Here is a 15091-nt window from a genome sequence, read left to right as displayed (position 1 = left end):
CTCACTTGCTTTGGCAATGTTAACACATGTTTCACATGCCAATAAAGCCTATGAATTGAATTGAATTGAATTGAGAGAGGGACAGAGAGAGAGAGGGGCAGAGAGAGAGAGAGAGACAGAGAGAGAGGGACAGAGAGAGAGGGACAGAGAGAGAGGGACAGAGAGAGAGAGACAGAGAGAGAGGGACAGAGAGAGAGGGACAGAGAGAGAGGGACAGAGAGAGAGAGAGACAGAGAGAGAGGGACAGAGAGAAAGGGACAGAGAGAGAGGGACAGAGAGACAGAGAGAGAGGGACAGAGAGAGAGGGACAGAGAGAGAGGGAGAGAGAGAGAGAGGGACAGAGAGAGAGGGAGAGAGAGAGAGAGACAAAGAGAGAGAGAGAGAGAGACAAAGAGAGAGAGAGACAGAGAGAGAGAGAGAGACAGAGAGAGAGAGAGGGACAGAGAGAGGGACAGAGAGAGAGAGGGACAGAGAGAGAGAGGGACAGAGAGAGAGAGAGGGACAGAGAGAGAGAGGGACAGAGAGAGAGAGAGGGACAGAGAGAGAGAGAGGGACAGAGAGAGAGAGGGACAGAGAGAGAGAGGGACAGAGAGAGAGAGGGACAGAGAGAGAGAGAGAGAGAGAGAGAGGGACAGAGAGAGAGGGACAAAGAGAGAGAGGGGCAGAGAGAGAGAGAGACAGAGAGAGAGAGGGACAGAGAGACAGAGAGAGAGAGACAGAGAGACAGAGAGAGAGGGACAGAGAGAGAGGGACAGAGAGAGAGGGACAGAGAGAGAGAGGGACAGAGAGAGAGAGGGACAGAGAGAGAGAGGAAAACATAACATCAGCGTTGGAGGAGAGGTTGACATCCTCTGCCAAGCTTCAAAGCTACGCATGGCGCTCTTTCACAACATGGGGGTGTGAAGGATGGCAGGAAGGGAGGGGCTCCTGTCCTTGTCAGGGACCTCAGTCTCTCAGTCTAACCCCCACCCCCTGTCTCTCACACACACACACACACACACACTCCACCCGTTAGAGGAGTCAGTCAGAGTATTCTAGACAGCGACCTGTCTAAGGACTCTCTCTAACCAGGAAATGCATGTAAAAAAAGGCTTCTGATGTGAAATTATTCATCCAGTCATTTGAATAATTCAAATTACTTAAAAAGGACTCCATTTTGTTTTTTTGGCAGGCTTCAGTGCTATTTACCTCTACCTCTAAAACATCTCAGATAAATGAATAAAACTGTCTATTGGTGAACTGGGCCAATCATAATTAGTCTTTACTTCTTATGCAGATTTTTTTTTTGTACTCAAACCAAATAGCGAATCAAATTGAGGAGTGTATTTGTTTCATTTAGTGAGATAAGCAGAGGTACATTAACCCGAAACGCAAGAATTCTGATCACAGTTCATCAAATAAGGTTTTATTCATTTTATTCATGGGGCGGCAGGGTAGCCTAGTGGTTAGAGCGAAGCACTAATAACCGGAAGGTTGCAAGTTCAAACCCCCGAGCTGACAAGGTACATGTTGTCGTTCTGCCCCTGAACAGGCAGTTAACCCACTGTTCCAAGGCCGTCATTGAAAATAAGAATTTGTTCTTAACTGACTTGCCTAGTTAAATAAAGGTTAGATAAATAAAATGTATCATCTGGGATATTTTGGGGGGGAGATTCCTGTACTTCTTCAAATGTATTTTGAGGTAAATAAGCAGCACTGAAATCTGCCTAAAATATCATCTCCGGAAATCAATCAAAGCTGCATAAAAGACAGCATGGATTTGCATTTCAACGACACTGGCGTGGTCGATGACCACGGACCTGCCAGAGGAAAGCATCTGTACGACGAACACTGAGATGGCGTTCTCCCAGACCAGCTAAACACTTTAAAACGCTTGCGTCGAGGTACCCCCCCTTTCTCCCAGACCAGCTAAACACTTTAAAACCCCCACTGCTGTAGAGGACAGCGAGCGCTCCATCTCTGGGGGCTCATGTGGGTTAAGCCCTTCAAGCGGGTGAAAACATGCAGAGCAGCTGGTCCAGACGGTATACTAGGACACGTCCTCAGGTCTCAGACCAGACGGTATCCTAGGACACGTCCTCAGGGATAGACGGTATCCTAGGACACGTCCTCAGGGCTCAGACCAGACGGTATCCTAGGACACGTCCTCAGATCTCAGACCAGCTGGTATCCTAGGACACGTCCTCAGGGCTCAGACCAGACGGTATCCTAGGACACGTCCTCAGGGCTCAGACCAGACGGTATCCTAGGACACGTCCTCAGGTCTCAGACCAGACGGTATCCTAGGACACGTCCTCAGGTCTCAGACCAGACGGTATCCTAGGACACGTCCTCAGATCTCAGACCAGCTGGTATCCTAGGACACGTCCTCAGGGCTCAGACCAGACGGTATCCTAGGACACGTCCTCAGGGGTCAGACCAGACGGTATCCTAGGACACGTCCTCAGGGGTCAGACCAGACGGTCCAGACGGTATCCTAGGACACGTCCTCAGGTCTCAGACCAGACGGTATCCTAGGACACGTCCTCAGGTCTCAGACCAGACGGTCCAGACGGTATCCTAGGACACGTCCTCAGGGCTCAGACCAGACGGTATCCTAGGACACGTCCTCAGGGCTCGGACCAGACGGTATCCTAGGACACGTCCTCAGGTCTCAGACCAGACGGTATCCTAGGACACGTCCTCAGGTCTCAGACCAGACGGTATCCTACGACACGTCCTCAGGTCTCAGACCAGCTGGTATCCTAGGACACGTCCTCAGGGCTCAGACCAGACGGTATCCTAGGACACGTCCTCAGATCTCAGACCAGCTGGTATCCTAGGACACGTCCTCAGGGCTCAGACCAGACGGTATCCTAGGACACGTCCTCAGGGCTCAGACCAGACGGTATCCTAGGACACGTCCTCAGGTCTCAGACCAGACGGTATCCTAGGACACGTCCTCAGGTCTCAGACCAGACGGTATCCTACGACACGTCCTCAGGGCTCAGTCCAGACGGTATCCTAGGACACGTCCTCAGGGGTCAGACCAGACGGTATCCTAGGACACGTCCTCAGGGGTCAGACCAGACGGTCCAGACGGTATCCTAGGACACGTCCTCAGGTCTCAGACCAGACGGTATCCTAGGACACGTCCTCAGGTCTCAGACCAGACGGTCCAGACGGTATCCTAGGACACGTCCTCAGGGCTCAGACCAGACGGTATCCTAGGACACGTCATCAGGGCTCAGACCAGACGGTATCCTAGGACACGTCCTCAGGTCTCAGACCAGACGGTATCCTAGGACACGTCCTCAGGTCTCAGACCAGACGGTATCCTACGACACGTCCTCAGGTCTCAGACCAGCTGGTATCCTAGGACACGTCCTCAGGGCTCAGAACAGCTGGCTGTGTTCACGGATAAATTCAACCTTATCCCAGTCCGTGGTCCCCACATGCTTCAATATGTCCAGCGTTATCCCTGTAGAACTCATTATCTCTGTACCCAAGCAAAGGCAACCTGGCTAAATGACTACCACCCTGTAGAACTCATTATCCTATACACACACACACACACACACACACCCTACGTACAGACACACACTCACCCTACGTACACACACACACACACCCTACGTGTACACACACACACACCGTACGTACACACACACACACACACACACACACACAGTCAAACAGTAATAATGTGTGTTCCAGTCCAGCTCTGTGATAAAACACAACATGGAGTGTTGCTTAACAGTAATAATGTGTGTTCCAGTCCAGCTCTGTGATAAAACACAACATGGAGTGTTGCTTAACAGTCAACGCGGCTCCAATGTGACTGATACTTGTGGCCAAACCAGAACTTCCTCTTTCTAATCAGTTGATGGGTGTTCTTCATATTTAAAAACACACCAACGGTCTGGTCCCTTCTTGTTTCCGCAGCTCTTAACTGTTGACGAGCTTCTGGGCTTCTCTTTTTTCTGTCCTGCTCACGTCAACAACTTCTGCTGTCAGGCTCTTTCTCTCTCACACACACACACACTCTCTCACACACACTCACACACACACACACACACACACACACACACACACACGTTACCGTACACCGTGTCTGTTCTCAGGAACAAGTTAAACAAACATGTTCTACCACCAGTCACATTAAATAACAAGGCTTTCCACATTTGGACACCATGCATTTTAAGGACGTGTAGCTGTTATTGTAGTCAGTGGAACTGACATTGTGTGGTCAACCTGATGTACTTTATGTATCCTACATTTAACTATTAATGACATACACATTATGAGAGAAACTGGCCCTTACAGTAGAGCACTCATACAGCAACAGCCTTCACACAGAGCAACAGCCTTCACACCACAGCAACAGCCTTCACAGCAGAGCAACAGCCTTCACAGCAGAGCAACAGCCTTCACACAGAACAACAGCCTTCACACCACAGCAACAGCCTTCACACCACAGCAACATCCTTTACAGCACAACAGCCTTCACACCACAGCAACAGCCTTCACACCACAGCAACAGCCTTCACACCACACCAACAGTCTTCACACCACACCAACAGCCTTCACACCACAGCAACAGCCTTCACACAGAGCAACAGCCTTCACACAGAGCAACAGCCTTCACACAGAGCAACAGCCTTCACACAGAGCAACAGCCTTCACACAGAGCAACAGCCTTCACACAGAGCAACATCCTTCACACCACAGCAACAGCCTTCACACCACAGCAACATCCTTCACACCACAGCAACATCCTTCACACCACAGCAACATCCTTCACACCACAGCAACAGCCTTCACACAACAGCAACAGCCCAGAGTCCACCCTATACACTGCACTACTTTAGACCAGGGCCCTATTCCCTATATAGTGCACTACTTTAGACCAGGGCCCTATTCCCTATATAGTGCACTACTTTAGACCAGAGCCCTATTCCCTATATAGTGCACTACATTAGACCAGAGCCCTATTCCCTATATAGTGCACTACATTAGACCAGAGCCCTATTCCCTATATAGTGCACTACTTTAGACCAGAGCCCTATTCCCTATATAGTGCACTACATTAGACCAGAGCCATATTCCCTATATAGTGCACTACTTTAGACCAAAGCCCTATTCCCTATATAGTGCACTACATTAGACCAGAGCCCTATTCCCTATATAGTGCACTACTTTAGACCAAAGCCCTATTCCCTATATAGTGCACTACATTAGACCAGAGCCCTATTCCCTATATAGTGCAGTAATTTAGACCAGAGCCCTATTCCCTATATTGTGCACTACTTTAGACCAGAGCCCTATTCCCTATATAGTGCACTACTTTAGACCAGTGCCCTATGGGTAGTAGTGCACTATAAATGGAATAGGGTCCCATTTGGAACGTGTACATCCTCTCCGTCCAATAAAAACACCACCGTGTGTTCACATGACCCCTCCACGACCCCATCCATGACAAACTAAACCAGCGCACTAGAGACAAGTCAATAAAACATCGTATTCCTCTTTAGTATTGAACTCCAATCTGCACTAAGACGACCGGTAAGACTTCCACACTGGGAAGAGAGAGATGAGACAACAACGAACAGCGTTTAACAGCTTAAAATTTAAAAAAAAATCACGTATGAATTCATCTTCATCGTGGACTCGGATGTCAGAAGGCCTCAGGGAGACTGTTATGCTTTTTCCATTTAGTAATAGCGATGCCAAACGCCTGGTATTATGTGATAAACCACAAGTATTAGTCTACACTGTAATACTGCACTATACCTGAGGTAAAAACACACAAAAACACACAGTACTTTAACTTATCCATGTAATACACCCAGGGAACTGATAGGAACTACCCCCCCCCCCCCCCTGATAACTGCCTGACACAACGATTGGCTGGTTAACCTGATTGGTTGGGTGTGATTCCAGAACTGTCCTATCACTGCTCTGTGACTGACAGGCAGGCCCGTGTTGCTGACAGACTCCACACACACAGAGAGACAGATAATGAATAATGCTTTTGGGGGAGGCGTGTCCGTCCATCCGTCTGCCTTAGATAGAAACATGATGAGACGTGTCAGTCTATGTTGAGAGGCATGATGAAATCAGCTGTCCAATCAGGACGGATTAACAGACGGTTGTCGGAGAGCATTAAAAAGGGACCTGTCGTTTCATTAGCTCTGAACGGGGCTTGTTGATGATAGAAATGAGGGGCAGTTACTAGAAATAAAGCAACATGGACAGTGAGGAAGTCTGTCTGCCGTTAGTTAGTTAGTTAGTTAGTTAGTTAGTTAGTTAGTTAGTTCATTAGTTAGTTCATTAGTTAGTTAGTAGTGGTGTGTTAGTTGGCTCTGAACTGGGCTTGTTGATGATAGAAATGAGGGGCAGTTACTAGAAATAAAGCAACATGGACAGCGAGGAAGTCTGTCTGCCGTTAGTTAGTTAGTTAGTTAGTTAGTTAGTTTATTAGTTAGTTAGTTTGTTAGTAGTGGTGTGTTTGTTGGCTCTGAACTGGGCTTGTTGATGATAGAAATGAGGGGCAGTTACTAGAAATAAAGCCACATGGACAGTGAGGAAGTCTGTCTGCCGTTAGTTAGTTAGTTAGTTAGTTAGTTAGTTAGTTAGTAGTGGTGTGTTAGTTGGCTCTGAACTAGGCTTGTTGATGATAGAAATGAGGGGCAGTTACTAGAAATAAAGCCACATGGACAGTGAGGAAGTCTGTCTGCCGTTAGTTAGTTAGTTAGTTCATTAGTTAGTTAGTTATTTAGTTAGTTAGTAGTGGTGTGTTAGTTGGCTCTGAACTGGGCTTGTTGATGATAGATATATGTGGCAGTTACTAGAAATAAAGCAACATGGACTGCGAGGAAGTATGTCTGCCGTTAGTTAGATAGTTACTTGTCTACAAAGAAACGTGAACAACTGTATCGATGTTGGGTGAAGAAGTCCAACGGACTTTAGCTAGTAGTGGTGTGTTGATATCCTACAACCCACTAGATCCCCCTGGTACCATCTCCTACAACCCACTAGATCCCCATGGTACCATCTCCTACAACCCACTAGATCCCCATGGCACCATCTCCTACAACCCACTGGATCCGCCTGGTACAATCTCCTACAACCCACTAGATCCCCCTGGTACCATCTCCTACAACCCACTGGTACCATCTCCTACAACCCACTAGATCCCCATGGTACCATCTCCTACAACCCACTAGATCCCCCTGGTGCTATCTCCAACAACCCACTAGATCTCCTGGTACCATCTCCAACAACCCACTAGATCCCCATCTCCAATAGCCCACTAGATCCCCCTGGTGCCATCTCCAACAACCCACTAGATCCCCATCTCCAACAGCCCACTAGATCCCCCTGGTGCCATCTCCTACAATCCACTAGATCCCATGGTGCTATCTCCAACAACCCACTAGATCCCCATCTCCAATAGCCCACTAGATCCCCCTGGTGCCATCTCCAACAACCCACCCTATCTCCAACAACCCACTAGATCCCCCTGGTGCTATCTCCTACAACCCACTAGATCTCTATGGTACGATCTCCTACAACCCACTAGATCCCCATCTCCAACAACCCACTAGATCCCCTGGTGCGATCTCCAACAACCCACTAGATCCCCATCTCCAACAACCCACTAGATCCCCCTGGTGCTATCTCCTACAACCCACTAGATCCCCATCTCCTACAATCCACTAGATCCCCATCTCCTACAACCCACTAGATCCCCATCTCCTACAACCCACTAGATCCCCATCTCCAACAACCCACTAGATCCCCATCTCCAACAACCCACTAGATCCCCAATCTCCAACAACCCACTAGATCCCCATCTCCAACAACCCACTAGATCCCCAATCTCCAACAACCCACTAGATCCCCATCTCCAACAAAGAGTTGATAGTTAGTAAAAGAAGGTGGTTTAAAGGAGTCAGTGTACCTGGAGCAGCAGCGTGATTGGTCGGCTGTAGACTCACCTTGGAAGGACTGTCTGGCTCTCTCCACGAGTTCCTCCACGGGGTAGCTGGCCAGGTCTCCTCTGGCATGCTTGGTTTTACAGTACGTACAGGCATTCAGACAACTGGAGAGAGAGAGAGAGAGAGAAGAGGAGGTCACGCCTCAGACAAACCTACATCTGATTTCAACAGACCAGTGAAGTTTATCAGTAGAACCGCCAGGACTTGAGACGTTACAACCAGCGGACAAGGAAGCCTTTTAGAAGGTGGCCATTTTAAAGAGATCTAGAGGAGTCGTAAGACAACAACAACACCAGGGTGTGTGTGTGTGTGATCAGGTGTACGAACGACCAAACACCCCCTTCTCCCAGGCAATCATATGGTTCATTAGATGATTCTGAGACCAAATAGCCTTTTAACTAAACGTTATCATATAGAGGAAGAACATATCTGAAGAGGGAAAGGAACCAGGTGAGAGAACTGAATCTTTGGAGTGGTATAGTTGGTTGTCCCCCCCTCCCTCCCCCTCTCCCTCCCTGGTTGCCCCCCCCCCCCCCCTCCCCTTCCTTCCTCCCTCCCTCCCTCCCTCCCTCCCTCCCTCCCTCCCTCCCTCCCTCATCAAGGGCTCTTTTGATGTGAGTGCCGAGGTGGACAACTGCTTTCCTTTCAGACATGATCAATTGTTCTGGTTCTCCGCACGTCTGTCTCCTTCTGCTTGTTATATTTGCTGTGAAGTGAATCTGAGAGGAGAGAAGCACAGTGCAGGATGGCAGGTTTCCATTCCTTAGTGTGACTGGCTGGGCTGACTGGCTGGCTGGCTGGCTGACTGACTGACTGACTAGGCTGGCTGGGCTGGCTGGGTGGCTGGCTGGCTGACTGACTTGGCTGGCTGACTGACTAGGCTGGCTGGCTGGCTGACTGACTAGGCTGGCTGACTGACTGGCTGGCTGGGCTGACTGGCTGAGCTGAGCTGACTAGGCTGGCTGACTGACTGACTGGCTGGCTGGCTGACTAGGCTGGCTGGCTGGCTGAGCTGAGCTGACTGGGCTGGCTGACTGGCTGAATTCCTCTGTTGCTGGCTGGCTGGCTGAATTCCTCTGTTGCTGGCTGACTGTTTAGCTGAGACGCTCAGGGCTTCTTTGAGTTCTCAGCTTTCCTGTTCCCCTGATGAGCTGTGTGTCCGGCTGAGTTCAGACAACTACAGCTCACACACACACAGCTCTTTCACACACACACATCCAAGAGCAGGCAGTGCCAAAACTTTGACATGGCGGTATCATGGCTGTTTCCAAGTTCTGGAAGAATGAAAGAGAGGAGAGGGAGACAACGGCTATATCAACATTACCTGTTCTCCACACAGATCCTCTCTCTCCCCTCCCTCCCTCTCTAGCTCTCCCTCTCTAGCTCTCTCTCTCTCCCTCTCTCTCTCTCCCTCCCTCCTCTCTCTCTCTCCCCCCCCCCCCTCCCTAGCTCTCCCTCCCTCCCTCTCTCTCTCTCCCTCCCTCCCTAGCTCCCTCCCTCCCTCTCTATCTTAACCACTAAGACACACACAGTGTCGTACAAAGCCTGTGCTGCTGGTTGTAGTGGTGTCTGGCCTTGACGTGCCAAGCTGCTGGGATTCAGGAGATCAATGATGCTACTGCTGTTGTCTTGCCTTAACCCGGGTTTCTAGAGAGGGAGAAACGAGTCTGTTTTTCATTGGTTTAAAGACAGCCAGAGGGATAAATGGAACAAATCAAATGGAAGAAAACAGAAATGATTCAAGCTGGCTGGTAGGAATGTTTTATATAGTTATATATTTATATATTTATATATATAAATATATTTTTTTTTACAGGGACACATTTCTCTTTCACATTCCGAAGACTTTGTAAGCAAGATTTTTTTTGAGACCATGGTCAAACAACCGTGGAAACAAAGACGTTTTATTTCTCTATGGTATATATTAGGCCTCATGTTGGGAGGGATAAAGACTAGGTTGACTCCTGGACAAACAGTCTAAACTCCCCCGTCAGTTCAGAAGACTAGGATGGAGTAAACAGGGTCTGGGAACATGCTCCAGTCTAAACCCCCGTCAGTTCAGAAGACTAGGATGGAGTAAACAGGGTCTGTCTAAACCCCCATCAGTTCAGAAGACTAGGATGGAGTAAACAGGGTCTGACTAAACCCCCCTGTCAGTTCAGAAGTCTAGGATGGAGTAAACAGGGTCTGTTTAAACCCCCGTCAGTTCAGAAGACTAGGATGGAGTAAACAGGGTCTGTTTAAACCCCCGTCAGTTCAGAAGACTAGGATGGAGTAAACAGGGTCTGATTAAACCCTGTCAGTTCAGAAGACTAAGATGGAGTAAACAGGGTCTGTCTAAACCCCCCTGTCAGTTCAGAAGACTAGGATGGAGTAAACAGGGTCTGTTTAAACCCCCGTCAGTTCAGAAGACTAGGATGGAGTAAACAGGGTCTGTCTAAACTCCCCTGTCAGTTCAGAAGACTAGGATGGAGTAAACAGGGTCTGTCTAAACTCCCCTGTCAGTTCAGAAGACTAGGATGGAGTAAACAGGGTCTGATTAAACCCCTGTCAGTTCAGAAGACTAGGATGGAGTAAACAGAGTCTGTCTAAACCCCCGTCAGTTCAGAAGACTAGGATGGAGTAAACAGGGTCTGTCTAAACTCCCCTGTCAGTTCAGAAGACTAGGATGGAGTAAACAGGGTCTGTCTAAACCCCCCTGTCAGTTCAGAAGACTAGGATGGAGTAAACAGGGTCTGTCTAAACCCCCCTGTCAGTTCAGAAGACTAGGATGGAGTAAACATGGTCTGGGAACATGCTCCAGTCTAAACCCTGTCAGTTCAGAAGACTAGGATGGAGTAAACAGGGTCTGTTTAAACCCCGTCAGTTCAGAAGACTAGGATGGAGTAAACAGGGTCTGTTTAAACCCCTGTCAGTTCAGAAGACTAGGATGGAGTAAACAGGGTCTGTTTAAACCCCTGTCAGTTCAAAAGACTAGGATGGAGTAAACAGGGTCTGTTTAAACCCCTGTCAGTTCAGAAGACTAGGATGGAGTAAACAGGGTCTGTCTAAACCCCCGTCAGTTCAGAAGACTAGGATGGAGTAAACAGGGTCTGATTAAACCCCCCCGTCAGTTCAGAAGACTAGGATGGAGTAAACAGGGTCTGTTTAAACTCCGTCAGTTAGGAAGACTAGGATGGAGTAAACAGGGTCTGATTAACCCCCCGTCAGTTCAGAAGACTAGGATGGAGTAAACAGGGTCTGTTTAAACCCAGTCAGTTCAGAAGACTAGGATGGAGTAAACAGGGTCTGTTTAAACCCCGTCAGTTCAGAAGACTAGGATGGAGTAAACAGGGTCTGTCTAAATCCCCGTCAGTTCAGAAGACTAGGATGGAGTAAACAGGGTCTGTTTAAACCCCCGTGAGTTCAGAAGACTAGGATGGAGTAAACAGGGTCTGATTAAACCCCCGTCAGTTCAGAAGACTAGGATGGAGTAAACAGGGTCTGTTTAAACCCCGTCAGTTCAGAAGACTAGGATGGAGTAAACAGGGTCTGATTAAACCCCTGTCAGTTCAGAAGACTAGGATGGAGTAAACAGGGTGTTTAAACCCCCCTGTCAGTTCAGAAGACTAGGATGGAGTAAACAGGGTGTTTAACCCCCCCCCCCCCCCCAACAGTAAAAATACTAAATAGTGATTTACAAACCGAACCATTATAGTTGTCAATGAAGAAGAGTCACATGCAAACAATGATCTAGTCTCACAGAGTAACAATGAGACGAGCAGAAATAGACCATCCGTGACCAAATGATAACATACGGGCTTCAGTCTCATAGAAGCACAACACATTCATCTATTCAAGGACAGCACCCCCCCCCCCCTCCAGCTTAGTAACATTGCAAAGATCAGAAACTTTCTGTCCAAAAATGATGCAGAAAAATGTATCCATGCTTTTGTCATATCTAGATTAGACTACTGCAATGCTCTACTTTCCGGCTACCCGGATAAAGCACTAAATAAACTTCAGTTAGTGCTAAACACGGCTGCTAGAATCCTGACTAGAACCCAACAATGTGATCATATTACTCCAGTGCTAGCCTCTCTACACTGGCTTCCTGTTAAGGCAAGGGCTGATTTCAAGGTTTTACTGCTAACCTACAAAGCATTACATGGACTTGCTCCTACCCATCTTTCTGATTTGGTCCTGCCGTACATACCTACACGTACGCTACGGTCACAAGACGCAGGCCTCCTTACTGACCCTAGAATTTCTAAGCAAACAGCTGGAGGCAGGGCTTTCTCCTATAGAGCTCCATCTATATGGAACGGTCTGCCTACCCATGTCAGAGACGCAAACTCGGTCTCAATCTTTAAGTCTTTACTGAAGACTCATCTCTTCAGTGGGTCATATGATTGAGTGTAGCCCAGGAGTGTGAAGGTGAACGGAAAGGCTCTGGAGCAACGAACCGCCCTTGCTGTCTCTGCCTGGCCGGTTCCCCTCTTTCCACTGGGATTCTCTGCCTCTAACCCTATTACAGAGGCTGAGTCACTGGCTTACTGGTGCTCTTCCATGCCGTCCAAAGGAGGGGTGGGTCACTTGAGTGGGTTGAGTCACTGACGTGATCTTCCTGTCCTGGTTGGCGCCCCCCCCCTCGGGTTTGTGTCGTATGGAAGACAAGGCTATACTCGGCCTTGTCTCAGGATAGTAAATTGGTGGTTGAAGATATCCCTCTAGTGGTTTGGGGGCTGTGCTTTGGCAACGTGGGTAGGGTTATATCCTGCCTGTTTGGCCCTGTCCGGGGTATCATCGGACGGGGCCATAGTGTCTCCCGACCCCTCCTGTTTCAGCCTCCAGTATTTATGCTGCAATAGTTTATGTGTCGGGGGCTAGGGTCAGTCTGTTATACCTGGAGTATTTCTCCTGTCTTATCTGGTGTCCTGTATGAATTTAAGCAATTATCTCTCTCTCCCTCCCCTCCAGGAGACCCTGAGCCCTGGGACCACGCCTCAGGACTACCTGGCCTGATGACTCCTTGCTGTTCCCAGTCCACCTGGTCGTGCTGCTGCTCCAGTTTCAACTGTTCTGCCTGCGGCTATGGAACCCTGACCTGTTCACCGGACGTGCTACCTGCTGTTTTCAACTCTCTCTACCGCACCTGTCGTCTCTAACTGTGAATGTTCGGCTATGAAAAGCCAACTGACATTTACTCCTGAGGTGATGACCTGTTTCACCCTCGACAACTACTGTGATTATTATTATTCGACCATGCTGGTCATTTATGAACATTTGAACATCTTGGCCATGTTCTGTTATAATCTCCACCCGGCACAGCCAGAAGAGGACTGGCTCCCCTTATAGCCTGGTTCCTCTCTGGGTTTATAATCTCCACCCGGCACAGCCAGAAGAGGACTGGCCACCCCTCATAGCCTGGTTCCTCTCTGGGTTTATAATCTCCACCCGGCACAGCCAGAAGAGGACTGGCCACCCCTCAGAGCCTGGTTCCTCTCTGGGTTTATAATCTCCACCCGGCACAGCCAGAAGAGGACTGGCCACCCCTCAGAGCCTGGTTCCTCTCTGGGTTTATAATCTCCACCCGGCACAGCCAGAAGAGGACTGGCCACCCCTCAGAGCCTGGTTCCTCTCTAGGTCTTTTCCTAGGTTTTGGCCTTTCTAGGGAGTTTTTCCTAGCCACTGTGCTTCTACATCACTTGCTGTTTGGGTTTTTAGGCTGGGTTTCTGTACAGCACTTTGCGACATCGGCTGATGTAAGAAGAGTTTTATAAATAAATTGGATTGATATGTTACTAAGAATAAACCACTATTCACACACAGACTAAGAGTGTTTTTATACAGTGCTGCAATCCTGCACATATAATAGCTCTCAAAAAAAGATGAGAGAGAGAGAGACAGAGAGATAGAGCGTGAGAGAGAGCCTGAGAGAGAGAGAGATAGAGCGTGAGAGAGAGAGAGATAGAGAGCGAGAGCCCGAGAGAGAGATAGAGCGTGAGAGACAGAGAGATAGAGCGCGAGAGAGAGAGAGCCCGAGAGAGAGAGAGAGAGAGATAGAGCGCGAGAGAGCGATAGAGAGCGAGAGAGAGAGAGAGAGCACGAGAGAGAGAGAGCCCGAGAGAGCGAGAGCCCGAGAGAGAGAGAGCCCGAGAGAGAGAGGAGAGTGAGCGAGAGCGAGAGAGAGAGAGAGAGAGAGGAGAGCGCTAGAGATTTAGTCTAAAGACTAGTACTAATAATGCTGTGGTGGTCCAGTCAGATTTGAGGTGAACGGATGTCTTTGTAAGGAGATCTCCGGCACTTTCCCTGATTAGAATGGGCATTAAAGATGGCAGCTTAACATGACCTGGCCTCAGAGAGAACACTAACAGATGGGGCCCTCTCCCATCATCCTGTCTCCCCCATGTAACCCCCTGTCAGAGGGAGGATGTAACCAGAAATCTGTGGGTCTGGCTTCAGGAAGAGTCTACTCTCCTCCTTCCTCGTGTTTCTCCACAGCCCCCTCTCAACACCCTACTCCCATATCTGGTCTCCCCTGGTCCCCAGACCTCTACTCTGGTCTTATAGACTAGTACCCTGGTCTCCCCTGGTCCCCAGACCTCTACTCCGGGGGTCTCTGATCTGAAATGTGAAATATCGACCAGCAGTAGTGGCTATAAGTGGATCAAACCCCTAGTATTCCCAAGAGACGTGAAGGCTGTGTCTCCATGCCACAACACTGACAGGACCTGAGGACCAAGAAGAGACCAGACCCTGGATCAGATGATAGTGTAATGTAATGTATGACTGTATAAAGCCCAGTGTAGGAGCAGACCCTGGATCAGATGATAGTGTAATGTAATGTATGACTGTATAAAGCCCAGTGTAGGAGCAGACCCTGGATCAGATGATAGTGTAATGTGTGAAAAATTCACCGTTTTCAATTAAAATATGTAAATAACATTTACTGTCTTTGTTGTCCTGACAACGACTGCATTACTACATTCACTGTAGTTTGTTGTCCTGACAACGTCTACATTACTACATGCAATGTAGTTTTTTGCCCTGACAACGTCTACATTACTGCATGTACTGTAGTCTGTTGTCCTGACAACGTCTACATTACTACATTTAATGTAGGTTGT

At 48.6% G+C, this 15091-nt stretch overlaps 1 protein-coding gene across 1 annotated transcript in view; it reads right to left on the bottom strand.

The window, feature by feature from the left end:
• LOC139419385 (CDK5 regulatory subunit associated protein 1-like 1) overlaps window positions 1-15091 on the bottom strand; it is a 748160-nt gene that overhangs the window by 434826 nt on the left and 298243 nt on the right. The window contains exon 8 of the mRNA XM_071169333.1: window positions 7983-8086. Coding sequence (XP_071025434.1) covers window positions 7983-8086 — 104 coding nt within the window. The remainder of the gene's footprint in view (window positions 1-7982; window positions 8087-15091) is intronic.

The sequence above is a fragment of the Oncorhynchus clarkii genome, chromosome 2 (assembly GCF_045791955.1).
Source record: "Oncorhynchus clarkii lewisi isolate Uvic-CL-2024 chromosome 2, UVic_Ocla_1.0, whole genome shotgun sequence".
NCBI lineage: Eukaryota > Metazoa > Chordata > Actinopteri > Salmoniformes > Salmonidae > Oncorhynchus > Oncorhynchus clarkii.
This window is presented reverse-complemented; position numbering and strand designations above follow the sequence as displayed.